The sequence below is a fragment of the Vanrija pseudolonga genome, chromosome 3 (assembly GCF_020906515.1).
Source record: "Vanrija pseudolonga chromosome 3, complete sequence".
NCBI classification, from domain to species: domain Eukaryota; kingdom Fungi; phylum Basidiomycota; class Tremellomycetes; order Trichosporonales; family Trichosporonaceae; genus Vanrija; species Vanrija pseudolonga.
The window spans coordinates 501,506-527,219 of record NC_085851.1 but is presented as its reverse complement, the minus strand read 5'-3'; the positions used below and the strand labels follow the sequence as shown (position 1 = coordinate 527,219).

The following is a 25,714-nucleotide window of genomic DNA, read 5'->3' as shown; positions in this document are numbered from 1 at the left end:
CAGCGCACCACATGCAACCACCCCCTCTCCCCACACTGGTGCTAGGCTTGTCGCCCGACCGCATCGGGGTGGAGTGTGGAGTGGGAGGGAGGGGTGGACGGAGGGAGGGAGGACGCAAGCGAGCCAGCGCCAGGGACGGCGCTAGCGATCAGCGCGAGTACCGCAGACGAGACAGAGAGACCGACGCAGCCTCATCCGCGCAGACCAGGGGCGGGCAAGCGAACCCGCGCGCTCTTATCTCGCAGGCACGCGCGCAGGCGAGACCGCGCGACAAGGAAGGCGTATGGGCACGTGAAGCTGCCCCGCAGGGAGGCAGGACGCAGGGCCGCAGGGTGGGCCGCATGGGCCATGACTGACCTGACCTGAAATTCATCTGGTCAGCGTCGAGAGTCCGGTCTCGACGAGCTCTCCATCGTGATGCTGCTCCACTGAAGGCACTCCGATCAGCCCGGGCCAAGCCTCGCCAGCGAGACGAGGACCCCATGGAGCCGAGGGGGATCTCTTGGCTCCAGCTTGCGACGAGCAAAAGAAGAACAACGATGGGGAGAAACTCGCTTCGGTTGTTAGGACAGGCGACTTTCGACGTAAGTCGCCAAAGTCGCCGAGTCGCCGGTGGCGTGGATGTCGCGTGGTTAACGGCGGTTCGAATAGGGCGAATGCTGTTTGGTTCGGCGCTCGGCGCAGTGCACCCCTGTCCAGTCAACCAGCGCTCCTCACCACCGCCGAGTCCGTCATCACCCCCATGCGCCGCCGCTCCCGCACGCCGTCGCCACCGCCAGAAGAGCAGCCGACCATCCTCATCCCCGTCCCCGCACCGCCGCCGCCGACCGACTTGACGCCGTCGGCCCTCCTCGTGCCCCTGGGCGCCATCAGCTCGTCGCATATCGGCCGCAAACTCCGCCTGAGGGTCCAGATCCTCGCTATCGACCCGGCGGGGAAGCACGCGCTCGTGTCGTCTCTCGCGCAGGGCACGAGGCCAACGCTCATGGTGTCGCTGTCGACTGCGTTGCTCGGCCACTCGCCTGCGTCGACGGTCGTTCGACCACCGGAACGCTGGGCGAGCGCGGGAGAGGTCCGGCCTGACCCCGGGGTTGCGCGCGAGAAGCTATACCTCGGTTTTGGGGAGTGGATCAACGTCGTTGGGTGGCTTGAGGCCGCTGAGACTTTGCCCAAGGTGAGTTGAGAAGCTGGCCAGTGGTGCTGACGCCAGGTTGCAATACCCACCGGCTGCGCCCACCCACCACTCGTTCTCCTCGAGGCCATTCACGTCTCCCCCGCACGCGCACCAACACAAGACGGCCTCTTCCGCGGCCAGCTCAACTGATACAGTTCATCGCATTGGCTACTACGGCCACACACTGTTGTATGTTCTATATAATGCACGGGTATATTGTCACAGGTCTTGGTCAAGTCGCCTCAAGTCCACCTTCCACCCCCACCTCACGTCCATCTCGCCTCCTCCTGCTGGATACGCCGCAGAACCGAAAGCTGCTCCTGCGCCCACTGCTGAAGTGACGGGAACACCTTCATGACGTTCAGCGCATCCTTGGCGAGGTCGCGCTTGGGTCCGCCAAAGAGGTTGGGCTCCCACTTGGGGTTGCCTGGGATACTGGGGTGTCAGCTACCATGAAGCAACTCTCAGCTCACTTGTACAGCGGTCCCATGAGCTCCGTGACCAGCTCCTCGGCCTGCTCGCGGAACGACTCCTGGCCAAGGAACTTGGAGTACTCCCGCAGCCAGTGCTTGTACTCCTCCTTCGAGTCGAGCAGGCGTGCGGCGCGAAGACGAGTCTCGTAGTGGCCAGTAGACAGCGCGAGGTCCCAGTGGTCAGGCTTGGGGTGGGGCGGCTCGCCGTGCGCGCCAGCAGCAACAGTCTGCTCAATCTCCGCAAGAATGCCGCCGCCGGCCCCTGACCTGGCGTGACGCGTGCGCGTCGCCTCGTTCAAAGGCGACGAGCTCCACCACGCCGCGGCGATCTGCGTCCAGCCTCCAAAGTCGGCGTCGTACGCCCACGCCGCTGGCTCCGAGGTCACGACCACTGGGCATCCGTTAGGGCGCACGAGCACTGACTCGACCGTGCTAGTGGCCGCGGGGTTTGAAGAGGACGACGGAGGGTTGAGGAGGTGCGAAATCGAGGTGGGCTGAAGGATGGTCTTGCCGTGACGCGTGTCGCTGGGGTCAGCGCCGCCCAGCCGCATTCAACTTACATGACGCGAACATTGCAGTCGACAGTGGTGACCAGGAGCATATCCTTGCTACCAGCCAGCTCGGATGCCGGAGCAGGGAGTTTGAGAGAAGCCAAGCTGTGGTGTTAGTGCTATCTCTCACAGTTGTCTCGCAGCACTCACTGCCGCCCCGACACAGAGTACACCCTGATCGTGCCGTCCTCAGCGGCAGCCGCGCAGAACGCAGAGGTCGCGACGACGGCAAGAGTAGGGCTGGGAACATAGTCGATCCAGATAATGTCCTTGCCGTTGGCGGAGAATGAGACCGAGTTGCGACCGTTCTCGTTGGCAGCATTCTCGGCAGTAATGACGCCGCCAGCCTCCTCCTGCTGGACGCGAACGACGCTCTGGATGGAGGGAAGGGGCAAGAGGTGTCCGCCTCCACCACCAGAACCACCAGACAATACGACCCTGGGGGCGCGAATCTCAGTAACGGGGCCATGGCCACGTGCCGAGCCAAGGGAGCGGTGCTTGACGGCGCGCATGTCGTCGTCGTACGCCCTGCGCTTGTCACCAGCGCGCATGGCGTCGACCTCGTCGAACATGCGGGCGGTAGCGTCGCCGCCAGTGCGGTTGCTGAGCGGCTGGTCGTTGGCAAAGCTGAACGCATCGGCTGCGCCGCGGCGGGACAGCTGGGGCGAAGGCGGCTGCATGGTAGGGCGCTGGAGGGGAGCACGGCCGAGACTGCCGGAGGGCTGAGCCGAGATTCCGTTGGCGCCCGAGCCACCAGTCATGGTACCAGACAGGTTGATGCGGCGTGCAGCAGGCTTGCCCTTCCTTGGCTTGAGGACGTTGACGTGCTCGACGGCGTTGGTGGGAGCGGCGTTAGTGAAGTCGGCGGGTGACTGGAGAACGCGAACTGGGCGGTGATGCTTTGGCTTGAACTCGTACTCCTTAAGAATCTGTGTTGTCTCGTCTGGTCCCGAGAGTTCTGGGAATTCCTTCGCCTCGAACTGGATGGCACAAATGGTGCCGTCGGCCGAGCAGCCGTAGAGCGTCAGGCCGTCGTTCGCCCAACACAGGTCGAGCAGCTGGCGCCCGAAGATGTCGCGGATGACGGCCAGTGGCTTGTGTAGTGTGTTACGCCAAATGGAGATTGTGTAGTCGTCGGCACCGAGCGCGACCATGCACGAGGCGGTGACTCTGGAGTGCTCCTCGCCAGCGCGGAAGAAGAGGCGGGGGTTGAAGGCGGCGACCTGGATGGTGTTCTGATGGCCGACGAACGAAATGTCCGACGCCCAGCCCTCGCGCTCGATGACTGCGGCAACAAACACGGGGCCGTTCATGGCGTTGGAGGCGGCAATGAACGCACCGTCGGGTGACCAACTGGGCGTCAGCTTCGATACGCAAGGTCAAGCTTACCTCAAGCGGCGGAAGAAGGTCGACTGGGGCGACATCTCGAACGGCTTGCGCACCGTCTGCACCTCTTTCCAGTCGTCCGTGTTCCAGATACGGACCGTCTTGTCGTCGGACTGGTGGGTTAACTACCGTCGGCCATCAAAAACCCACCTGAGTAGCAAGGTAGTTGCCAACGGGGTCCCAAGTGACACCCTTGACGAAGCCCTGGTGCGCGTCGATGGTACGCAGCTTCTCTGCGCGGGTCAGCGTCACCTCTGACTCGTCACCCACCAAACGAGAAGCCGTCCCAGATGAAGATCTTCGAGTCGAGCCCGACGGACGCGAGCATGCTGTCGTCGCGGCTCCACGCGCAGTCGACAACGTCGGCCACGTGGCCGACGAGACGGCGGAGGGCCTTCCAGTTCTCGACGTTGAACTCTTCCGAGCCGAACACACGGCCTCCGCCCGCTCTGGTCGTTAGCGCCTTCCCTCGTGCGCGGTGGGCTCACGGGTCAATGTCCCAGATGAGCACGACCGAGTCGTCGCTCCCGCTGGCGAGGTAGCGGCCGTGGTGGGCCCAGCGGACGGCGAGGACGGGGCCTGGGGTGTGAGCTTTTCACAGGGCAGCACAGCTCACCAGTGTGCGAGGCCATGGTGCACAGCAGCTTGTGGTTGAGCTCATTGTCGGCGGCCTCCGAGTCGAGGATCGGGAGGGTGGACCAGATCTTGACCTTGTTGTCTGGGGAGTCAGCCGTGTTTGTGGTGCTTGCCATCCTCATAACACCACGTACCCTGCCCGCCCGTGGCTAGACGCGTGCCGTCGGGATGCACCGAGATGGAGTAGATTGGTGTCCTCGACTGCTTCTCATCTGAGGGTTAGCATCTTGAACGGTGCGGTAACCCACCAGTCGAGTGGATGACCCAGTTGGGCTTGACGACCTTCATCGCGCCGTCGCGCTGTGGGTAGAGAGTAGTAAGGGGGTTATGAGTGAAGAGAGTGAGTCGAAGGGAAGGTGGGAAGTGGTCGAGTGATTGTTGTCGCTGCTGCCGTCGTCGGCGTCGTCGTCGGCGTCATTCTCAGTCCCAAGTCGCGCCTCCACAACAATGCCGGCGACGCGTGGGGAACAAGCCACGTCATTCGCCATCACGGAATCAAATCTATCACCACCACCCACCATCCCACCCACCACGCGCCTCTGAAATCAAAACAAACCCAGCTCAACATGCATCGTCGTCACCATCCTGCATCACATCGACCACCATGCCGCCCAGAAAGTCGACAGGAAGGAGACAGTCCGCCGCGGCGTCGGCATCAGTGCTAGCATCGGTATCGTTCACAGCAGCAGCCGAGGCTCCACCGACCAAACCACCCCCACAAGCCCCCTCACCCCTCGCGTCGTCGTCCAAACACACGCTCGACGACCCGCCCTTGGTGCCGGAATCCATAACGTGGGACTATGTCCCGCCCGTGCGCGTGCCGCAGGTGTACTCTGACGAGGACAAGGAGCGATTAGTGCACGAAGTAAGCTGCTTGCTCTGCACTCTCGCCAGCTAACCCCCACCCAGCTGATGCAGTTCTCGCCCGTGTCCCTGCTGTACGACATCGCCGAGCACGCGCACCAAACGGCACACAACACAGTCGAGGGCGTCGAAGCGTGGGCTGTGCGAGAAGCGCGCGTGCGCGACGCCGAGGCGGAAGCGAGCGGCGTCGGCGACCGCGGGGGATCCGTTGACGCGCACGAACGCGAGGTCGAAGTCGGGTCGCATGCGCTCGAGACGCTGCTCGAGACGCACGTCGACCGCGCGTTCGACACGTTCACGGCGTACGCGCTGCGTAATGCGTTCAAGGTGCCCGACGGGGTCGAGGTGGTGATGGTGGGTTTGGGCAGCTGTTGACGTCTTTGTTTGCGTGCCAGCTGACACCCGCAGCCATGGCACAAGGGCATCGACTTTGCGCGCGCGGCGCACGTTGCCGCATTGCCTGACGGCGAAGGGGCGCTCGTCGCCCGCCTGACGGACTTGCGCGCGCAGGTCGAGCATGCGCGTCTGGTGAACCACAGGCTCGCGCTAGCTGAAGCGGCGCTCGATCGGCGGCTGGAGATTGCCGCGCACAGGCGGGCACAGGTCGGCTTCATCGCGGACAGTGTGCGGGATGCGGGTCGTGAGTGTCGTGTAGCGTGTCGCGTGATTGAGAGACGCACTGACGCCGCCCCAGTCGCGCCATTACCCGACAAAGCCGAGGACGTCGCGTCTGCCCTGCGCGCGCTGCATGACAAGCTCCATCCCCTCGATACGCCGACACCGAGCACCAAGCCGCACGCGCCCGAACTTGCCGACGGCTCGACGGCGTGGGAGGCAGGCAGGGCAGCATACCTCTCCTGGGCGCTAGGCAAGGCGCTGTCCTCGGCGTCGGATGCACCGATCGGGGATAAGGTTGACGCGGCGGAGCGAGCAGCACACGAAGTCGCGACGAAGGACGAGGTCGACGCGCTCGCCAAGATCGTGCAGTAGTAAGATGATGAGAGTAATGGTGCATGTGTGTTGTCTATGAGTGTTCGTATAATAGTAGTACAGTGCTTGCTACGTGGCCATGACGGCGACGATGCGGAAGTGGTGCGCGTCGGGGTTGTGCGGGTGCGATGTGTTGTCGGACACCTTGCACGTCACGTAGTGGTCGCCGACGGTGACGTTGCGGTCGATGTAGGCGACCACGGCCGTATTGTACTGCTTTGTCCAGTAGCCCGCGAGGTTGACTGCGCCCTTTTCGTTGTCGTCGACCCAGCAGAGCGCGTCGCCGAGGTCGTAGTGCTGGCTGCGGAAGTAGTAGACGGCGACGCGGCCGGCGTTGACCTTGATCTCGACGCGGATGCGCGCGCCGACCGTCGAGGACACCCAGTAATGCTTTTCGCCGTTCCACACGAAGCGCTCCCACCCGTCGTGCACCGTCGGCGCCATGGGGTGTTTCCTGTCGTTGGCGTCGGCGCAGAACAGGCTTGGCTGGACAAGCTCGAGGATATGCCCCGCGTCCGACGGGTCAGGCTTGTGCGGGTCCACCACGAGCTCCATGGGCGTGAACATGCCGACAGGCGGGAGCGCATACGGCGTGGTCGGCAGCGCAAAGTGGCGCTGTTCGTCGGCAATGGACTCAAGCATGGTCTTGTCAAAGCTCGCCTCCCACCCCTCGGGCGCCTTGTCGCTGTCGCTCGCGCCGTCCGAGCCGGTATTACTCGGCGCGGGCAGCTCGAAGCCGACGCCAACGAGGTCCGCCGCGCGGCCATTACTCGCAATCGTGTCGCCCTTCTCTGGGGCGTGCGGCAGCCCGTGCGCCTGCAGCCGGCAGAGCTCGGTGTCAAAGTACGCCGCGAGCAGGTCGGACAGCAGCCGGTGGCCCCTCGCGTTGGGGTGGAGCATGTCGGCGAACCAGAAGGTCTGGGCCGTGCTCTCCGGAAAGCGGAGGTAGTGGTTGAAGATGACCCGCTTGAGCGACACGTACGGAATGTCGTAGTAGTGCGCGAGGGGCAAATGCACAATCTGCGGGTCGCCATAGCCCACGTCCTGGGCCACCTGCGGCGCCCACGCGCCGAGGATCACGATCGCGGGGGACGACTTGAACTCGAGGAGGACGCGCAGGAGCTGGTCGAAGAAGGTCTGGAAGACGGGGTCGCTGCAAGCACGCGTCAGCGTGCGAGCCGACACAACGACACAAGCAGCCCAAGCGACTCACGGCTGGTCGTTGACGTCAAACTCGAGAATGATAAGATCCACGTCGGCGTCAATGTGGTGTGTCTGCGATCAGCCACCGTCCACCCGGTCGACGCACCCCACAAAAGGCATAGTAGCTCGAGTCCATGCCGCCAATAGCGCCGTTCATGACCTCGACGTTTGACTGGGCGGCGGGGTCAGCTCGCTTCGCCGTCGGCCAACGCAGGCCCGCACCCACCTTGGGGAACGCGCCGCTGAACCATTCTTTCAGCAGCTGCGGGTAGCAGCCTGGCCCGTTCGGATCGCCGTCGGGATACTCTGGGCTCGGGTGGACTCCGCGGCATGCGGAGACTGGGGTAGCGTCAGCATGGTGTAGGCTGCCAGTGTCGGTGTCGGTGCTTACTGCTCCCGCCCAGCACGCCAATCTTGATATCCCCCCCGTCCTTAGCCTTGGCAAGCAGTCGGCGCACGCGCGCGCCGCTGCCCTCGACTAATCGCGACGAACGCAACAGTTCAGGCCGGTACGTCTCGCACAGCCTCTTCCCCGCGTCCGTCGCTCCACAGTCGCACGGCGCAGACCCCTTGGCAGCCGAGTCGCCAGTGTCGAGGTGGACTTTCGGTAGCGGCGGTAGGGCCGGCACGAGCGGGTGCAGGAAGTGGTACAGCACCAGCAGGAGCACGGGCAGCCCGAGGATCAACAGCGGCTTTACCCACCGCCCCCATTTGCGGCGCCGTTGCGCGTGGTGCGGCCGGAGGGAGGGTGACGGCGAGCGCGCGAGGAGGGGGTGCGCGGCCTCGTCTGCCCCTCCCGCTGCGGGAGGATACGCCTCCATCTCGAGGGACGCGCGCATTGTTGGCGTGTGGTGGTGGGCGGCGTGCGTCGGGGGTGGGTGTCGTGTCGTCGTTATCTGCGCAGCATGAGTCGTTAACCGAGCAAGAAAGCCAAGTGATAGTGTGTAAAGTTGAACGGGTCCGCGTCACGATGCTGCATCACACTGCACCGCTTGCCGCCTGGGATTTTGGCGCGCGCGAATGAATTGCATCAGCCGGAAATTACCACCACGTGATAAGATTGCTGGGGCCACTGACTCTGACTCTGGCTGCAGGCTGATGGTACCTGCCTCGCTCCGTCTACATCTCGGACCGACGGCGCTCACGGCATGCTCCAGCAACTGGGGCACTGCGAGCCGGCGCCGGCTCGGTTCGGCTTCGCTCGCTATGTACGCCGACGCGGAGCTCGCTCGGTCACTCGCGGCGTTACGTCATGCCCTCGCCCTGGGGCGAGCTCAGTCTTCGCCTCGCCCCGTCACGTCGGCGCCGTCTCGACACGTCGTCGCTTTCGTGTGGGACGACGTCGAAGCGTTTGAGGGCGAGCAGCTAGTCATGGCTGCTGCTGGGTTTGCGGGGCGCGGGGCGCACGGCTGTCTCGTGTTATCACAACAGCACGTGCACGACGCCGTGGCGCGTGGCTGTCTGCCGTGGCTCATACCCTCGGGGCCATCAGTCTGGCCTCTGTCCGCCGTCTCCCTCCCGCAGCATCCATCCACTGCGACACTGCATCCACCACATCCAGCCCCTTCCACTCCCCTCCACACAAGTCACTTTCCATGCATTATGGTTCCCACTTCAGTGCTACAACGGGCTGGTGGATGAGAGGGTGGCTCCCGGTTCCCAGTGCCGGGTGGCCGGATCTGGGTGGTGTGCGCGTGCTGTACGCCGAGCGTCATGCGTCCACGCATCATCGCGACCGCTTAGATGTTGGGCTCGTCGTCGTTGTTCTTGGCGAGCGACTGGGGCCATGATGTCAGCTACTCGCTGCACTGCGCGTCGTCGCCGCGCTGCGCTCGCTCTGCGGCGACTTTATATTAAATCGCCACAAGTGGCAAGTGACTGCCAAGGTGACACCTTGAATGTGCCATATGTGCGACGATGATGCACAGCAGGCAGCACACTTGTTTCACCTGGCCGCGTCTACGGTGCGCTTCCACTCACAGTGAAGCCAAAGCCCCTGAGTGCGTCAGTATGCTTGCTGCGGCATGCAGGGATGCACTCACTGGCGGATGCGCGCCTCGGCAGCCCGTCCGTCCTCGTCTGTGGCATGTTGTCAGCTAGTGTGCCTAGCGCCGTGTGGACATTGCGCGATGTCGCCCAGCGCTGTCGCCGTCGCCACTCACCACCCTCCTGGCGGTAGCCTGGTGTGCTCGTGCCCGTCTTGTATCCGTCGCTCTGCTCGTCGTCGTCGTTGCCATAACTCGCGTCGGCGCCGTTCGTGTTGTTGGCGTCGGCGCCGAGCTGGTTCTGGGGGAGGTGTCAGCTTCGTCGTCATGACGCGCGCGCGCTCTTCGCTTCGCCCGCGCCGTTCCCACGGAAACTGAAGTGGGCAGCGAGGCGTAATGTGACGCCAAGCCAACCCCCACCAGTCCACCACGACCCCGGAATGCCGATGGCGATAGATTGCGACCGACCTGATGATCGACAGCACGACAATACACTCACAGCACGCGAGAATGCCGAGCCGCCGGCGTTGCGCCCGAACCCGCCCGTCGTGGTGCCTACGTTGCTGTCAGGGATGTTACGTTGCGTAGTTGCGTAGCAGCTAGCGCAGCGTAGCGAGCGAGCACGCACGCGCGCGTGGGCTCAGAGGAGAGGTCGGCCTCTCCCCCTCCCTGCCCATCAAGGTTGGTTTACAATTCATACGCCCCCAGCCCCGCTCCAAGTGTTCAAGTGCCGTACGCGCCCGTCCTCAGCGCCGCGGGGGAAGTGGGCTTGCTGTGCTGCCCGGCCCACGGCGCTTCGGGGCGTGTAGTCTATGTAGGGTTTCGCTTCTTCCGGCTTTCCTTCTTCCAACGCAACGGAGACGCGCGGCGCGGCGAGTGAGCGCACGCGCTCACGAGCCTGCCTTTCACCCCCGCTCATACCTCGCGCTCGCTACGCTCGCGCTCTCGCTTACTGCCTCGACGCACTGTCGTTGCCGCCAAAGCCCTCGTACGCCGACTGGGCCTGGTTCTGGAGGCCCTGGAGGCCGCCCTGCGCCGAGTTGGCGGCGTTGCCGCCGGCCTGCTGGGCCGAGTTGAGCGCATTGCCGCCAGCCTGCTGGGCCGAGTTGAGCGCGTTGCCGCCGGCCTGCTGGGCAGAGCCGAGGGCGTTGCCGGCGCCAGACGACGCGCCGCCGGTGAACTTGTTGATGTCGATGCCGGTGGCATCCTCTGCGGGGTGTTAGCGGAGCGACCAGAGGAGAAGGAAGTGCCGCGACGCACTGATCTGGCCGCCGTACTGGCCCGCGAGCTTCTGGCCCTGCTCCGACTTGAGGAACTCCTGCGCCTTGGCGGCGCCGCCCTGGGCCTGGTTGAAGAGCTGGGTTGGGTGAGCTGGGCCACGGGGGATGCACGCACGTCAGACATTGTTGTTGGTTATGGGTGGTGGTGGTGGTGGTTGTTGTTGAGGTGTAGTGGGTGGATGAGGGAGGGAGATGATGCCGCGCGACGAGGGAAGGTATATGTGCCGGCGGGGGGGGGGGGAAGGGGGACGCGTGACTGGTCGACCACTGACGTGCTGCTGCTGCCTCTGTTGTTGTTAGCGCCTTGACGACGGCCGGCTGCGTGCAGGTGGGCGCGGTGGGCCAGGTAGGTGGGCTGGCGAGCGCTGGCTGGCAGCTGGCAGGCAGCACGCCGCAGGCACTGAATGCTTTCTCACATCCCCCCTGTATACCACTTGTAGATCCCCCGCGTCGTCGAGCCATAGCCGCAGCCGCCTTCCCCCCGGCAACCTGCCCAACCGACAGGCTAGCATTCATTGACGTCATCAGCCACCACCCAGACACGAGTAGGCGTGCTGCTGCGTCGTCGCGTCGTAGCCTCCCCCTCCTCCAAGCCGTGTCGTGCTCTGCGAGTGACTGCGAGGCGCTGCATGCTCAGCCCACGCCGATCCCATGATATGATGATGGCCGAGGCGCTAGCTTGCCGACTGACGGACTGACGAACAAAGGAAGGCGGCTGCAGTCCCTTCCCTCCGCGAGAAGGCACGCGTTGGGTTGCTCAAACGTGCGTCGCGGATGCTTCGGCCGGGCACATCGACGCCGACGCACGACGACGCACAACGCAGGCCCGCTTGGCACATGATGGCTTGGCGCGCCGGCGCAGCTCTGCTCGAGCAGCTGTGACAGTGGCAGTGGCAGCGAGCAGCGAGATCGCGGCAGGTGGAATGAATGGTGCCGGACGGGTCCTCATGGCTACTGCTATCTCCACCTTGCTCGATCGACAAGTCGTATGCAACAAAAGCGCAGTGCGTCTATGAACAACACGTCCTTCCTCCTCGTCCTCCCTCCTTCTATCTACCTCCCTTGTACTACGCCCCTTCCTTGCCCTCCCCGCCTTCCTTCCCCTCCGCCCCCGCCTGGCTCGCCCCGCTCGCGCCCGCCTTCTGGCCCAAAAACACAACCTCAACCCCCTCATCCCCCTCAAACCCAGCCCTCAAGTGGCTCGCAACCACCCAACTCCCACACAGCACGCGGCAGCGCACCTCGCCAACCCCGCGCGCGATGTTGATCGTTTCTGCAAAGTTTTGGAGGTACGCCAGGCCGGCGGGCGTGAGCGCGTCTATAGCCGTAGGGAAAGTCACAAAGCCTTCCTCAGGAGTAAACTCTAGCGAGGAGGTCGAGTAGAGGTTGGTCCAGTCCTAGGTGGCGAGTCAGCACTGCGCTACGAGATACGAGAGGGAAGGGCCCCACGGCGACTTACAGCCCACGCGTCGCTGCTCTCGTCCGACACGCTCGCCAACTCCTCCATCACCCCAGCCGCAGCATACGCCTGCACCACCTGTCCCTGGCGTTCCTCCTGCGCCGCAGCCTCAATGAACCCCCGCACGACCCACCCGTTGGCCGGGACAGGCGCCCACGCCCACCCGCGCTCACGGACAGCGTTGACGATCTGGCTGCCCGCCCCGAGGAGCGCGACGTGGTCGGCGAGCAGGGCGGGCGTGGGCGGGAACGGGCCGAGCTGGAGCTGGGGGTCGGCGGGGGCGTGGGCGTGGTCGTGGGCTGGAGCGGCGCCAGGAGCAGGCTCCCCCGGGAAGTGGTCGTACGTGTGCACCACCCCATGCGCGTGATCGCCGTCGCCATGCCCGTGGTCATGGTCGTGGTTACACCCCGGCCCGTGTACATGCGCGAGCGCCTTCAGCGCATGCGCGGGCGGCGGGCGGCCGATGAAGGTTGCCAGTCGGGCGACGGAGGGGCGGAGGGCCATGGTGTGAGTGCGGTGGTGGTGAGGTCGGCGTTGCGAGTTCGAGATTGTTTTTGCGGGTGTCGCCGTCGCCGTTGCGATTTGCCGAGCCGAGCCGGCCGGTGGAGGTGTTCCGCCGCACCTGGTACTGCTGCCCAGCCACCTCGCCACGCCATCTATCTAATCACATGCATACAATCTGTTTTGTGCTCGTAGAGCTGGTGTTGGGCCTTGGGCCTACGTTACTGTCATGGAATCTATGTACACGCGGCGGTGTCTCGTCGCATCCTCCCTCCTCCTTGCCTTCTTCCACAGGAAACGAACGTCGCTTGCTTCTCCTCGCCCCCTCCCCTGCCTTCCCCACAAGCCACCTACGCACCCAACACAGTACCCTCCTCCACACCGACAACTTTTACCCCCGCATCCGCCGCAAACGCGCCCTCAAGCCGGCCGGCCACCGCAGCGCTCCCACACACGGCCACGACGGCGTGTTCCTCCCTCCTCGCCGCAGCGACGATCGCCTCCGTCGCCGCGAGGTAGAGCTGGGCCGCGGGGCTCGTGTCGGACGGGAAGGCGGCCGCGAGGTCGGAAGCGGGGAGGTGGAGAGGGTACGTGTTGTTGAACTGGCTCTGCGCGGTCTGTGGCGGGCGTCAGCGGGTCTTGAGCTCGCCAGCACACCACGGTCTTTGCGTGCGAGGAACCAAGGCCTTGACCTCGCACGCCGCGGCGCGGCGCGCTCGGCACACTCACCTTCCACTCGCCCAACCTATCCGCAACCCCACCCACCCTCGCCTGCGTCTCGACGAGCTTGCGCAGATGAAACCCCGCGATCCAGGTACACACGCAGTCCGCCCTCGTCGGGTCGCGGGAGAGCGCGTCGAGCAGCGCCGCCGCGGCGGGGTTAGCCCCGAAGTGGAGCGTCGAGCGGCGGACACCGCGGCGGAGCGCGCGGAAGAGCGGGCCGTCGAGGATTGCGACGTGGTCCGTGAGCACGAGGGGCGGGGACGCCGGCGATGCCGCCGCCGCCGAGTCCGAGTCGGGGGCGAACTGCTCGGTGGGCGTCGGGGAGAACGGCAGCAGCGGGGCTGCGGTGGAAGCGGGGAGCGGAGCGGGGCCGATGGCTGGGTGGAGCGCGGCGAAGCGCGGCAGGAGGAGCGTTGGGGGGAGGGGGAGACGCGACGCTGCTGACCTGGTGGAGAGCGCCATGGTTGCGTGGGCTAGCTAGCTGTTGAGAGCTGCGAGCGGGTGATGACTAGGCGATGGGGGTTATGTACAGTGCGACGAGAGGTGTCGCCGAAGCATTGTTGTGCGTCAAGCACTCTGTGTGATGCGCGCGAAGGTGAGTGAGACTACGCCGTCGAGCCAGCGGCGCCAGCCAGCGTGAGAGTGAGTTTGTGCAGTGGTGGCGACTGGCGCTGTGATGGATTGCGCTATTCATGCCTCGAGGCACGTGTGTCGCGTCGGTGTCGGCACGGCGTCATCCGGCCGAAGCTGGAGTCGTGCCATTGTTGTCGCGATATTCTTCTGATAGCCAGCCCGACTTGCGAGCTGCTTTGTGCAATGTCTTCTTTCTTCTTTTGAGCAGGTCGAGCAGATCAAGTCTGGAACGGCGTCGGAGACGGCCAAGGGGGAAGAGCGAGCAGAAGAGTCGGCCGAAAGGAAGGAGGGAGAAGCGTTGGTGCTAGTGCTGCGGACATGCTGCTTCGGCGTCGTCGCCATCGCAACGACGTCGCGGATCACTGTGTCTTTGTCGCGTTGCTTCGTCACTTCCTTAACTCCTTCCTCGTACTCGAATCGCCGATACTGCATCCCCCATTGCCCTCGCCACCCACTGCGCAGCCGTCGCCATCACCTTCCTTGTGCCAATCACCGCCCGTAAACACAAAGGGTCGCCCTTCGTCACCCACCCTGCCGATCACGACGTTGCGGCCCTGAGCACCGTCGTCGTCTTGTTACTGCGCGCCTGTCTCGTCGCAGCAGTGCCGCTTCTGCTGCATGCTGGTCTGTAGCGGCCTCGACGAGCTGCGCTGCACCACATGATGCATAAGGGCAACGCAAGGCTGGCGAGTTGCAAGGAAGGTGGAGATGGACGCCATCGCCGCCCCCATCCCTTCCCCCCCCCCACACCGCCAGCCGCGGCTCATCGCCGTCGGACAGGGTCACGCACCGAGCTAATTTGGGATCTCCCGGTTTCAGCGTTACCGGCGGTGGTCGGCGTCGGTCGCGGGCCGACCACCGCCGGTCGCGGCGGCGTTGACGAGCGAGCATGAGCGAGTGAGCAAGAGGGCAACGGCGACGAGCTGGCTCCTCTATGGGTGTGGTGCACGGCGATGGTCACCCCACAGCACTGAGTGAGTGACTGACGCCCGCCCGCCGTGACACGGGTCATCACGCGCGGTAGTATGACGTTGATCTCGTTTAAGCACCCAAGTGGGAGGCACCGCCCCGCGCCCGCCAGTGACGTCTGGCCAGCCGGGTCTGGCGCGTGTTTCTTGTATTGTGTGGTGCCCTGAAAGTTATTAATGCCGGGCGATGGTCGATGGTGGTTGGCTCGACACGCTGGCGTCACTTGGCCCACCACGCGCTGGCCGCTACGCCCGTCACATATGGCCATGGCCATGGCCAGCCCCCTGACCCCCCGCGGAAAGCTGACACCATAATAACGCTCTGTTGACTTTTCTCCTCCCTTCTTCATCTCTCATCTCAATCACTTCTCGTGTCCCAAACCCACAACAAAGTCATAAACATGGACGTGAGTGTCGCTGCTAGCCCCACTGTCCGCTCCTCCCCAACGCCGCCCTCGCCGTGCCATGACTACCCCCGTCGCCGCCTTCCTCAGCTACCTTCCTCGACGCCCCTTCCCCCACCGCCCCACCTTCCCCAATACTAACCCCCCCAGGGTCTCTTCAACAAGGCGGAGCAGTTTGTTCAGTCGGGCCAGGCCAAGGCCTTCCTCCAGTCCGAGTCGGGCCACAAGTACACCAAGCAGTTCTCTGACGCCGTGAGCGGGCCGGCTGGGCCGGGCTGTGTGGACCGAGCGTGAACGCCGCTGACAGCCCCTGTAGACCGGCATCAACGTCGACCAGTACTCGTCGTACCTCCCCGGTGGCGCCGCCGCCGGCGCCAGCGGCAACCAGCAGGGTGGCCAGGACCAGCAGCAGCAGGGCCAGAACCAGCAGAACCAGCAGTCGCAGGGCCAGGGCAACCAGCAGCAGTCCAACGACTCGTTTGGCAACAACAACAGCCAGCAGCAGTCGAACCAGCAGTCGCAGAACCAGCAGTCCCAGCAGTCGTCGTTCGGCGGTAACCAGGGCTCGAACGACTCGTCGTTCGGCGGCAACAACAACAACCAGTCGCAGAGCACTGGCCGCCTCGACTCGAACCAGTCGTCTGGCAACCAGTCGTCGGGCTTTGGCGGCAACGACAACTCGTCGTTCGGCGGTAACAGCAACAACCAGCAGACTTCGGGCCGCCTCGACTCGAACCAGTCCTCGGGCAACCAGTCGTCGGGCTTCGGCGGCAACCAGTCGTCTGGTAACCAGCAGTCGAACTTCGGCGGCAACCAGTCTTCGGGCAACCAGTCCTCCGGCTTCGGTGGAAACCAGCAGCAGCAGTCTGGTGGCTTCGGCGGCAACCAGCAGCAGCAGCAGTCGGGCGGCTTCGGTGGCAACAACAACAACAACTCGTCGTTCGGCGGCAACAACAACAACTCGGACTACTAAACTAGGATTAATTGCAGCGTAGTGTTGACGCGGGGTAGTGGGAAGTGAATGTCCATGATGAACTGAACGTTTGTTCTCTGTGCAAAGGAGCTAGGAGCGGCTGATCGTCTGGTGACTGACCTCTAGTTGGTGTGGGCCCCGCGTGGGTGGTCTGGGCGATGATAGATGACATGCTGACGTGCGCCGCAAGGTCACCGCGCACAGACAAAGCTCGATGCGAATGCGCTTGTGCTCACGGGCGCCGAGCTCAACCACGCCATGGCAATGTGAAGCGTCATCAATAACAGCTGCGGCCGCAGACCCTCACATGCTCGTCTCTCTCGCACCGCCTCTTAGGGTTTCCAACATCCCCGACCGAGCTCACCGCGGCCGACTCTGGTCTGGCAAGAGGACATGGAAACGGTTTTTCCGTCGCGACTACTTGATACTGCGCTGCACTGGAGCCCTGCACCAACTTGCAAAACCCCGCCACTAAGCAACAAGGTTCCTTCTAGCGCAACTCTGTAACGCTCAACGCAGCCTACCATGCCTTACCCTTGCCAAACATCTTGCAGAGCTTGAAGTCGACGTACCAGCGCGGGAGGAACGGCACAACCCACCTGGCGAGGAAGGTGCCGCCGCCGGTCCACAGCTTGCCTGGCGGGTTGGGGGCCACGATGGCCTTGACAATGTCGCGCGCGGCGTCCTCGGACGTGGTGGCGGTATGGTTCGCCGCACCGCCCATCACAGTCTTGATGTACGCGACAATGCCGGCCCAGTCGTACAGGCCCAACGGCTTGTCCTTGACCACGACGAACGGCTTCTCGCCCTTGCCGAGGGCGGTGCGCACGAGCACTGGGCGGGCGTGGTGTTAGCAGCGCCAAACCAAGCGGGATACGTCGTCGAGCGGAGCCGGCGGCAACTCACTAAGCTCCACAGTGATAACCTTAACATGCAGCGCCGACAGCTCGCGGCGCAGCGTGTCCGACCACGTCTGCAGCGCGGCCTTGGACGCGCTGTACGCCCCGAGGAAGGGATAGCCGAGGACGACCCCGCTGCCAATGTTCACCACGACGCTGTCGCGTCCCGACGCTCCGCGCGCAGCGACAAGCAGCGGCGCTAACGCGCTCGTGAGCGCCATCGGGCCGAAGACGTTGACTTCGAACATGGCGCGCACGCGGTCCATGTCGGCGTCGACGATGGCCGCGCGGCCCGCCACGCCCGCGTTGTTGACGAGCACGTCAAGGCGGCCGGCAGCGGCGGTGATCGTCTCTACCGCCGCGGCGATCGACTCTTCAGAGGTCACGTCGAGCGCGAGCACCTGGTGTCAGTAGCAGCGAAGAGGAGTACCCACGTCCAGCCCCTGCACGCGCAGTGGCTCGAGCGTCTTGATGTTTCGCGCGCTCGCGAACACGCGATACCCGCGCTCGTGCAGCGCCAGCGCCGTGTTCGCGCCGAGCGAGATGGGCTCCGAGCAGCCCGTGATGAGGGCGACCTTGCGCTCGTCGACTGCCATTGTGTTTGTGTTGGTTGGGAAGGCTTGGGCCGCCGTTGGGCAAGCAAGCTATATACCCATCCAGCTGCTGCCTGGCGCCACGAGACGTGACACAGATGACGCCCATGACGTTGCCGCGATTATAGTTGGTTGGTGCTACAGTAGCACCGATTACAGTTGGTGCTATGTGCGGCAAGTGCCTCGTGCCATCGGCTAATTCTTCCAGCACTCTGCCCAGCGTGGCAGCATGTCACCCCGGGCGGCTCGACTCCGCGGGAACTTTGTTACTTCTTCTTCGTTCGACGGGCGCTTGTGTCCGCAGAGGCGTGCAGTACTACTCGCGACCGAGGTGTGTGTTTGGACGGTGGCTGACGAGCTTTGGCCGCCTTTGGTTCACCGCACGACGCCCCACGCGTCATATGACTGACTGACTACGACGACTGATGACATAGACTACAACAACTACCCTACTGTCCAGCTCGGCTCGCTCACGCCTGGTAGCCTGGCGGTGCCCTCGCACTGTCAGCAAGCAACAAATCCAGCTTGTACTGCGGCATCGAGAGCACCGTGTCCGACGCCTCCGGCGCCTCCGACACCGGCATGCCAAGGAGTCCCTCGAGCTCGCGCTGCTTCATTGACACTATCCGGTCTGGCTGAGGCGCACTGGACGCTCCGGCGCCGGCACTAGAGCCCACAAGCAGATCGATCTTGGCCTGCGGTATGCGGACCATCTCGTTCATCGCCTTGCCGCTCCGATCGCCTGGCAGGACGCCGAGCAGCGCGTCGAGCTTGTACTGCGGCATCGCGACCATTGCTGCTGAGGCGCTTGGGCCGGGGCCAGCACTGCCGGGCGACGGCGCGACCTCCTCGCTGTCAAGCGCGCGGACAGCCACAGGCGCCAGGTTGTCCTCTGTATCTAGCGCGTGCACGGCGGCTCCACCGGCCACGAAGGGCACTGCCTCGCTGTCGAGAGCGTGCATCACCACCGGTTGTGACGGGTAAGTCGTCGAGTGGTTGGTCGGTTCGCGCGCGATAGCTGCCCCTGCGCTCGCGCCCAACAGCGGCGCCGTGTGCGCGCCGCCTGACAACGCCTGGTCGGTATAGCCTCCTTCATCGACTGGACGTCAGCTTGGAAACGGCAGCACAACACACCATTCTTGTACTCGGGCGGCGAGTCCTCAATCTCAAACTTTGTCTTGTCCGTGTTGCTGCCGTCAGTATTGCTCCAGCGCCCGCCAACTCACCGCTTCCGCTTGCGAATGAACCAGAGGACAAGGGCGAGAAGGGCCAAGGCGACGACTCCACCGACCACCCCACCGGCAATGGCGCCTGCTGAAGACTTCTTGGGGCCGTGCTGGGTGCCGCCGGCTGCCGTCGCATTCTTCGGCAAGTCTCTGGGCGCGTTAGCTCGCCCCGCAGCGCCACCGGCACTCACCCTGCTGAGAAGAACTGGATACTGTGCAACGAAACAGATGCAGGGTCAAACCCACGGGACATGTTAAGTTTGGTGTCGAACTGGTCCGTGGCGGGGACGATGGTGAGGTTGTACTTGAGGGTGGGGTCGAGGGGAGCTTGGAGGATGGTCTGGACGGATACCCAAGGGTTGTAGAGCATCACCGTCCTGATCACATCGACACCGGGCTCTTCAGGGACCAAGTAGACCACAGCCCACCACTTGTCTGGGCCTGTCGTCCCATTGACGATGACATAGTTCGTGCCGAGGGGCACCGGGAGGCCGACTTTGGAGTAGTACGTTTGCGTAGTTGCCGTCTTCTGGCCCTGCCACGGCGAGGGGGGCTGCTGGCCGGCTGGCTTGGCGTCAGCGACACTGGTCCGTGATCTGCAGCCCACAGATGGATGACACTTACCTACGCCGTCCAGCTCGGAAGAGACCTGCCAGTCGACCGTGTTGTAGTACTCGTTCTCGCCAGTGACATTGGGTCCAGACCACTTATAGTAGGGATTCAACGAGCCGTTGACGACCATGTACTCGACGCGGGATTGGACCTGGTCCAACGACGAGCTGGCTGCGTCAGCTCGTCATTTACGGTCACCACTCTAGTCTCACACATTCGCAAGGAGGCCCGTCTCGACGGTGACACTGTCCACCTCGAAGCCCATCTCGGATTTGGCACGGCCGGCGAATGACCCTGTGCGCTCGGTGAGCGACAGCCCGTTGCGGCCCGTCTGGTTGAGCCAGTTGGTGCCACGGATCACGTTGAGCGTCATTAGCATGTCGCCGGGGTCGAACCAAGGGCTGTTCAAGATGTCGCCCGAGTCTGGTATCGTCGTGTTGGTCCAGTCGAATGAGCCCGAGATCCATGCCCCCGTGCCGATGTACGTGAATTCGAGCGCCCTGTCGAGCCGGCCAGACACCCACGACTTGGCGGCGCCGACGCCCACCTGGCCCGGCACGTAGCTCGACCATGGCGTCTCGGAGAAGCTCGTGTTCCACATCGCGGTCTTGTTTCCGCCAGACGCATTCTCCCAGAAGGCGAGCTTGAACGACGGCGTGAACGTGAACTGGGGTGACATCGCCGGAATGGTGTAGTTGAACTTGATGTTTGGAGTGAACGAGAAGACGGGCGCCTGGGCTCTGACCAGCTCGTACAGGAGGAGGCCGAGGACGAGCCTCATCGCCAAGAGGGTGGTCACGGCCATGCTGTTGATGTCAAGTGGACAACGATAACATCCATCATGAATTTCGACGCGTGATTGTGTCTTCTCACTTTAGCCACCAATACTTGCTTGGCCCCGAGGGTCGGGTTACAGGATGCAGGGATAGGTGGGCATCGATGGCCGCCGTCATAGTGGGTCGAGGGAGGGCCACCATGCATACAGCGGACACTTTAGCGCGTTCCTTGCACCCAAACAATTCAGCGAGTGTTCGGCGGCAGGGCAAAGACTACACAACACTATGCTTGATCGAGTGCGCCACTGGTGCCTACGGAAGTGCAACTGACCGATGGCTCACGCACATGACCATCTCGGCACCCACTACATTATACTGCCCCAGAAATCAGATGCTATTCTTACATCCCTGCGCCCACTGCTAACTACGTTCTGGGAGTACCGCCGCTCCACTGCGGGTTGTATGATGGAGGTAGCAGCTCGACGGCTGGCGTCGCAGATGGCTGGGGGACGGCCGGCAACGCTCGCGGGCCCTTTGGAACGCCTCCCGAGCTGCGATGGAGGTCAGATGGCATGCCAGTCGCGTCGGGCAACTCACCTTAACTCGGATGGATCTGTCGTGTCCGTCGGTGACCATGGGCCGTCGGACAGCAAGTGGTCGCCGTCTGGGTCTCGTCTTGGCAGCTCGGCTACCAAGATATCAGCCATGGCAAAGGGAGGCAACAGATCGGACATACCCAAGACGATCGGGTCAGATCCGGTGTTAGGCTTCTCGTACACCGCTTGATCAGGATTGACGGCCCATTTCTTCTTCTCCGCATTGTCGGCAGCGCTGCGCCCTCGTCAGGAATGTACCCAGCGTCAGTCTTTGACGATACGCACCGTCGATGGTATAGCCAGAACGCGAGCATGCCGAGCAAGCCGAGTCCAACGACTCCGCCGATAACGCCTCCGACAATGGCCCCCGTGTTGCTCTTCTTCTTGGGATTGTCACCAACCGCGGACGCGTTGACGCTTCCGTCTCCCCTGGAGAAGATGTCAGTCCAACTCTGTACCCGGAGAGGGGTATACCCACCACAAGCCAGAGTAGAACGTAACGCTGTGGAGGCTGATGTTACCGCCATGGATTTCGTTGCCTTGCAAGGTGAGATTGTACTGGACGGCCGGGTCCAATGGCGCCCAGTAAAGAATACCAGGAGTGACCCACTTCGTGGTCGCGTTCACACCATAGAAGATGGACGTCTGCTCTGGTGGGTCCACATTAAAGCCCACGCCCAAAATGTCCCGATCGGGACCGGTGGTGCCGTTGATCATGAAGAAGGACGTGTTGGCGGGGACGGGGACGAGAATCTGTTGAAACTGGCCTGCCGGCTGGCGCCCGGGGCGGATAGTCGGGTAGGACACGAATGGCTGTCCGTCTAGCCGAGATGAGCAAACGGCAAGGCGCGAGCACAAGGAGCACAAGTAGCAGGGGACAACTCACTGACGCCTCCAATTCCCGGGTCCACAACCCAGTCAGAACCCCGGCCATACAAGAAGTCGACCGCGTTGAACGTGCCGTCGTCCAAGATGAAATTCGCCGACTTGACCTTGACCTCGTCCATCGTGGGGCTGAAGCGCGACATTCAGAACTGGCCATCGGTTCCAGTATACTGGGGCAAACAAACACTTACGCTTGAGTCTTAAGTCCTGTCGTTATCGTCATGCCTGTGATGCTGACCGGGCCGTCGACAACCGTGTATTCCATAGGGTAGTATCCCCATGGAAGAGCGCTTGCCGCGCACAGCAGGTCGCCGTGCAAGTTCTCCTGGTCCACGACTTCGTACGCCACGTTCTCTGCTTTGATCGTCCCATTACTCGTCGAGCCGTGGAGGTAGAAGCCCGAGCCAACAAATGTTTGCCGCAGTGACGGCCACGGAACGAAAGTCGTGTCATTGATGGAGGTGCTGCTGTTGCTAACGATGCGCGACTGGAAACCCAAGGCCGTCATCGTCGCCTCGCCCACACCCATCATGCCCGGAACATAGGTGCTGTCAGGCGACCCAGAGAACGAGATGGACCACAAACTCGAGTTTGTATACGTCGGTTGCCAGTCCATGCTGCCGTCAGACGCTGGGATAGTGATGTTGAAATAGAGCGTCGGTGTGATGTGCGTGAGGTTCCTGCCGAAAGTGGTTTTGGGGATCTGAGCAGCAGCACCACCCAGGAGGGCGATGGCACCCAAGAGCACCGCGACCGTCATGTTCCTCTGTCGCTTGTCGGAGCCGGTACGCCGAGAAGGATAACACAGTCGCGTGAAGATAACGATAGAGTCGAGTGGTGAATGTACAGCGATGGGAGCGTCCAAGGTCGACCTCGACCTGCTAACACTTGACCACAGGTTCAATGAACCAAGCACACGTGAGGGACTCGGGCAGGGCCAGCAGGAAAGTACCACTGCAAGAGCGACCATAGTGCATCAGGCGGCCCCTTGCAATCAAGCCATCCGCGGGCGGAGAACCCACTATTGACGCAAGAGACGGGTACTTTGTTGTTTGGTCCCTGCAATCTCAAACTCGGTGCCCGCGCGGGCGTGTCGCACTTCCCGCTAGAATACTAGAGACTGAGGTCACGTTGCGCTATCCAGTGGCCCACCACAGGAAGTTAATGCCGTCGAGCGGAGTCGCGAGCACCTTCAAGCGCCGAGACGCACTCTCTTTCGCTCTCCCAACAACTTATCTGCCGCTCAAACCGGCACCGACAGCACAACATGGCGGCGCTGACACTGGCCTTGGTGGCAATGGCGCGCTTGGCGACGACCGCCGCCTACGAGCCCAACCTCTTCTTCGACTACGACCTCGGCGACACCTCGTGCATGTACCGTTATTGGCCCGACTACCGGGACCCGCCGTTGGTCAATGTCACGATGTGGGACACGGTGTTCTCAGACACGCCGTCGGGGTCGTACGAGCCCGGCATGGTGGGGAAGGGCAGCGCTGCACACATCGGCTCCAGGCCCAACGAATACTTCTCCTTTGGAAGCCAGGCAGTCCTCAACTTTGTCGGCCACGGCTTCAAGGTGACGGGCTCGACGAACGGCTCGTGGTCGCCAGTCTTGGTCGGCAGCAGTAGATCTGTTCCGATCAAGCTCATGTTGAACGGAGTACAGCAGCAAGTGAGCCAGCCAGCGGACAACGTCCTGTTCCAGTCGACGAATGTCACCTTTGGCTGGGTTAGCGCCATCATGAGCGGCCCGTACTTGAACGTCTTTGTGCTGAACCGCACAACCATCATGACTGGGATCGTTGCCGAAGCGTACGTATGGCTGGGAGGGAATACAACCGCTGACAGCGATAGAACGGACATTGGCAGCGTGCCGACTCGCATCGAACGCATTGTTCAAAATGGTGCGATCAACTCGTTCTTCACCAAGCGGGGTAGCTGGTCTGTCGTCGATAGCATTGGCGGCGTCGGCGGGCAGGACAAGATCTCCTTCCCGCATGTGGTTGGCTCGGGCGACGCCCAGCTCACCGCCACTCTACCGCGCAACGTCTCATTCCTCGTCATCAACGGCACCACGGGTCCCAACTACAACGAAGCGTTCATCAATGTGTCCCCCGCACCACCCATGACGCCGCGGTCGTTCTCTCACACCGGCACAAAGGACAAGTGGGTGGCCGAGTCCATCTTCCACGTCACTCCCCTGGACCCAAGACTCATCTACACGCTCACCCTCGCGCCTGGAGCCAACAGCACCGTGGCGTTCTCCAGCATTGAGATGTACTCGGGAGTCGGGACGGGTAATAGCGCATCTGCCTTCGATGAGCTCGGCACGACGGCCAAGAACCCGGTCAGCAAGGGTGCTATCGCGGGAGGTGTCGTCGGCGGCGTCCTTGGCCTGGCGTTGCTTGCAGCTTTGGGTTTCTGGCTCTTCAGGTGGTACCAGCGGTGAGTGGTGTGACGTTGTCTGCCCTTGAGTTCTGCTGACGCTGGGTAGGAGGACAGCACCACTGCGCTTCGAACGAGCAGACGACGCGCAAGCCACGCCGTTCATCGCCTCGCCACGACAAGACAGCGGCACCCAGCCCCTCTTCCAGTCGGCAGCCGCGGACAAGGCGGCACTGCGACCACCACAACAAGTGTACGCCCAGCCCGACTTTGCTGCGTCTGGGTCGGCGGCCGGGCCCAGCTGGGCGGCTGGTAGCAGCAGCCAGAGCCTCACAGCAGTTTCGCCTGGCGCCTCTGCACCCTCTGCCACTTCGCCTTCGGTAGCCGGTGCAGCTCCTGCGGACCATGACAGGATGGCAGAGTACAAGGCGCAGATTCTGACGGCGAGCACTGGACGCTCGTCGCCCAGCGCCTCGGAACAGAGCCCCATCGCTCCTGGCGGTCTTCCGCCCGGTGCTGCGCAGAGGTAGAATGGACACTGTAGAGGATATCATGTACATTATGACCTGGGAATGTGGTGACATGGCGAGCGTCTCGTCATCCGCCTCGCATGAGCATCTGGTGCATACAACATATGCCGACGAAACCCGAACTCAGTCATGGTACGTCGGAGGTAGCTGGCGTTGACTACTAGCCAGCAGCGCGTCGAGCTTGTACTGCGGCATCGACACAGCGGTACCGGTGTCGTCTATCGCATGTGCTGAGTGTGCAGGCCCCGCGATGCCCAACAGGCCGTCGAGCTCGTGCTGAGGGATCGAGACGACGGTGTCATGGCGATGTGGAGGTGGCGCTAGTGCCCGATTCAGGAGATCCACTTTGGACTGGGGGACCTGGACGATCGTGTTCGCCTCCTTGCCCGATCGAGCACCACGACCGACACCGAGCAGGGTATCCAGCTGGTGCTGCGACATGGCGACCAGCTGCGGTGTTGAAGCTGGTGGTGTTGGGACCATTGATGCAGAAGGAAGCGTGCCGATATGGCCGGGACCGCCAATGGTCCGTGGTTGGAGGGGAACATCCTCCATATCAAGGGCGTGCATGACCCGCTGGCGTCGCGGCGGCGCGTCTTGCCTAGGTGGCGCAGACTGTGTCCTCGTGTCAGGACCCATCAGAAGGGGGTCTGTGGGAACCGCCGCTGTGAGAGCGGCGTCGGCGTAGCCTCCTTCGTCAACTGTGCACATGTCAGCGAGGGACGGTGACCGTGGACATACCATCCTTGTACGCTGACGGCGCATCGTCGATATGGAACTTGTCTTTTGTGGTTCTGATACATATCAGTGACTGTGGTTAGGAGTGGGGACGCACCGGTTCCTCCTGCGCTTCAGGAAGAAGAGGGTCGCTGCGATGAGGAGGACGACGACAGCTGCGACCACCCCGCCGGCTATGGCGCCGACATTGGTCGACTTTGTGTCCTTCACTTGGGGCTTGCTTGACGGCGTACTGTCGTCGTCTGCCTTGTTCGCTGGGTCTGGCGGGAGG

At 63.1% G+C, this 25,714-nt stretch overlaps 11 protein-coding genes across 13 annotated transcripts; 4 read left to right on the top strand and 7 right to left on the bottom strand.

Annotated features, from left to right (window-relative positions):
* Positions 1–742: 742 nt before the first annotated feature.
* Positions 743–1,324, top strand: LOC62_03G003745 (uncharacterized protein; the record flags this gene model as incomplete). The annotated part of the gene is made up of 2 exons (XM_062770283.1): positions 743–1,174; positions 1,211–1,324. The coding sequence occupies 2 exons, from the start codon at positions 743–745 to the stop codon at positions 1,322–1,324; spliced, it is 546 nt and encodes a 181-aa protein (XP_062626267.1).
* A 15-nt stretch (positions 1,325–1,339) lies between these two features.
* On the bottom strand, positions 1,340–4,571 carry HIR1. Its single transcript, XM_062770282.1, has 11 exons — positions 4,469–4,571; positions 4,355–4,432; positions 4,201–4,302; positions 4,073–4,163; positions 3,855–4,033; positions 3,735–3,817; positions 3,588–3,697; positions 2,349–3,551; positions 2,208–2,303; positions 1,648–2,172; positions 1,340–1,609 (listed from the first exon to the last, which is right to left on the bottom strand). Exons 1-11 carry the CDS (start codon positions 4,506–4,508, stop codon positions 1,441–1,443), a joined length of 2,676 nt encoding a protein of 891 aa, XP_062626266.1. The 5' UTR covers positions 4,509–4,571; the 3' UTR covers positions 1,340–1,440.
* A 253-nt stretch (positions 4,572–4,824) lies between these two features.
* Positions 4,825–6,097, top strand: mis12 (Centromere protein mis12; the record flags this gene model as incomplete). The annotated part of the gene is made up of 4 exons (XM_062770281.1): positions 4,825–5,085; positions 5,130–5,438; positions 5,493–5,724; positions 5,779–6,097. The coding sequence occupies 4 exons, from the start codon at positions 4,825–4,827 to the stop codon at positions 6,072–6,074; spliced, it is 1,098 nt and encodes a 365-aa protein (XP_062626265.1). The 3' UTR covers positions 6,075–6,097.
* On the bottom strand, positions 6,093–8,200 carry LOC62_03G003742 (uncharacterized protein). The gene is made up of 5 exons (XM_062770280.1): positions 7,669–8,200; positions 7,504–7,616; positions 7,384–7,449; positions 7,288–7,349; positions 6,093–7,227 (listed from the first exon to the last, which is right to left on the bottom strand). The coding sequence occupies exons 1-5, from the start codon at positions 8,114–8,116 to the stop codon at positions 6,144–6,146; spliced, it is 1,773 nt and encodes a 590-aa protein (XP_062626264.1). The 5' UTR covers positions 8,117–8,200; the 3' UTR covers positions 6,093–6,143.
* Positions 8,201–8,857: 657 nt separating this feature from the next.
* LOC62_03G003741 (uncharacterized protein) lies at positions 8,858–10,902 on the bottom strand (the record flags this gene model as incomplete). 3 transcript variants are annotated; one of them, XM_062770277.1, is made up of 8 exons in its annotated part: positions 8,858–9,055; positions 9,258–9,273; positions 9,320–9,356; positions 9,440–9,563; positions 9,762–9,817; positions 10,229–10,471; positions 10,523–10,619; positions 10,658–10,902. In XM_062770277.1, the coding sequence occupies 8 exons, from the start codon at positions 10,664–10,666 to the stop codon at positions 9,017–9,019; spliced, it is 621 nt and encodes a 206-aa protein (XP_062626261.1). In that variant the 3' UTR covers positions 8,858–9,016. The 3 variants fall into 3 exon arrangements, with proteins under 3 accessions (XP_062626261.1, XP_062626262.1, XP_062626263.1); XM_062770278.1 differs by having other exon boundaries at positions 9,762–10,471; XM_062770279.1 differs by lacking the exons at positions 10,229–10,471; positions 10,523–10,619; positions 10,658–10,902 and adding an exon at positions 9,891–9,939.
* A 673-nt stretch (positions 10,903–11,575) lies between these two features.
* Positions 11,576–13,687, bottom strand: LOC62_03G003740 (uncharacterized protein; the record flags this gene model as incomplete). The annotated part of the gene is made up of 2 exons (XM_062770276.1): positions 11,576–13,119; positions 13,268–13,687. 2 exons carry the CDS (start codon positions 13,685–13,687, stop codon positions 12,853–12,855), a joined length of 687 nt encoding a protein of 228 aa, XP_062626260.1. The 3' UTR covers positions 11,576–12,852.
* A 1,240-nt stretch (positions 13,688–14,927) lies between these two features.
* LOC62_03G003739 (uncharacterized protein) lies at positions 14,928–16,203 on the top strand (the record flags this gene model as incomplete). Its single annotated transcript, XM_062770275.1, has 3 exons — positions 14,928–15,233; positions 15,381–15,482; positions 15,547–16,203. The coding sequence occupies exons 1-3, from the start codon at positions 15,228–15,230 to the stop codon at positions 16,201–16,203; spliced, it is 765 nt and encodes a 254-aa protein (XP_062626259.1). The 5' UTR covers positions 14,928–15,227.
* A 520-nt stretch (positions 16,204–16,723) lies between these two features.
* On the bottom strand, positions 16,724–17,698 carry ayr1_1 (NADPH-dependent 1-acyldihydroxyacetone phosphate reductase; the record flags this gene model as incomplete). Its single annotated transcript, XM_062770274.1, has 3 exons — positions 16,724–17,037; positions 17,110–17,503; positions 17,537–17,698. The coding sequence occupies 3 exons, from the start codon at positions 17,696–17,698 to the stop codon at positions 16,724–16,726; spliced, it is 870 nt and encodes a 289-aa protein (XP_062626258.1).
* Positions 17,699–18,917: 1,219 nt separating this feature from the next.
* On the bottom strand, positions 18,918–20,338 carry LOC62_03G003737 (uncharacterized protein; the record flags this gene model as incomplete). The annotated part of the gene is made up of 4 exons (XM_062770273.1): positions 18,918–19,071; positions 19,113–19,485; positions 19,546–19,700; positions 19,746–20,338. The coding sequence occupies 4 exons, from the start codon at positions 20,336–20,338 to the stop codon at positions 18,918–18,920; spliced, it is 1,275 nt and encodes a 424-aa protein (XP_062626257.1).
* A 395-nt stretch (positions 20,339–20,733) lies between these two features.
* On the bottom strand, positions 20,734–22,550 carry LOC62_03G003736 (uncharacterized protein; the record flags this gene model as incomplete). Its single annotated transcript, XM_062770272.1, has 6 exons — positions 20,734–20,860; positions 20,907–21,140; positions 21,191–21,334; positions 21,384–21,726; positions 21,792–21,919; positions 21,982–22,550. 6 exons carry the CDS (start codon positions 22,548–22,550, stop codon positions 20,734–20,736), a joined length of 1,545 nt encoding a protein of 514 aa, XP_062626256.1.
* Positions 22,551–23,057: 507 nt separating this feature from the next.
* Positions 23,058–24,705, top strand: LOC62_03G003735 (uncharacterized protein; the record flags this gene model as incomplete). The annotated part of the gene is made up of 3 exons (XM_062770271.1): positions 23,058–23,602; positions 23,639–24,235; positions 24,285–24,705. 3 exons carry the CDS (start codon positions 23,058–23,060, stop codon positions 24,703–24,705), a joined length of 1,563 nt encoding a protein of 520 aa, XP_062626255.1.
* Positions 24,706–25,714: the final 1,009 nt, after the last annotated feature.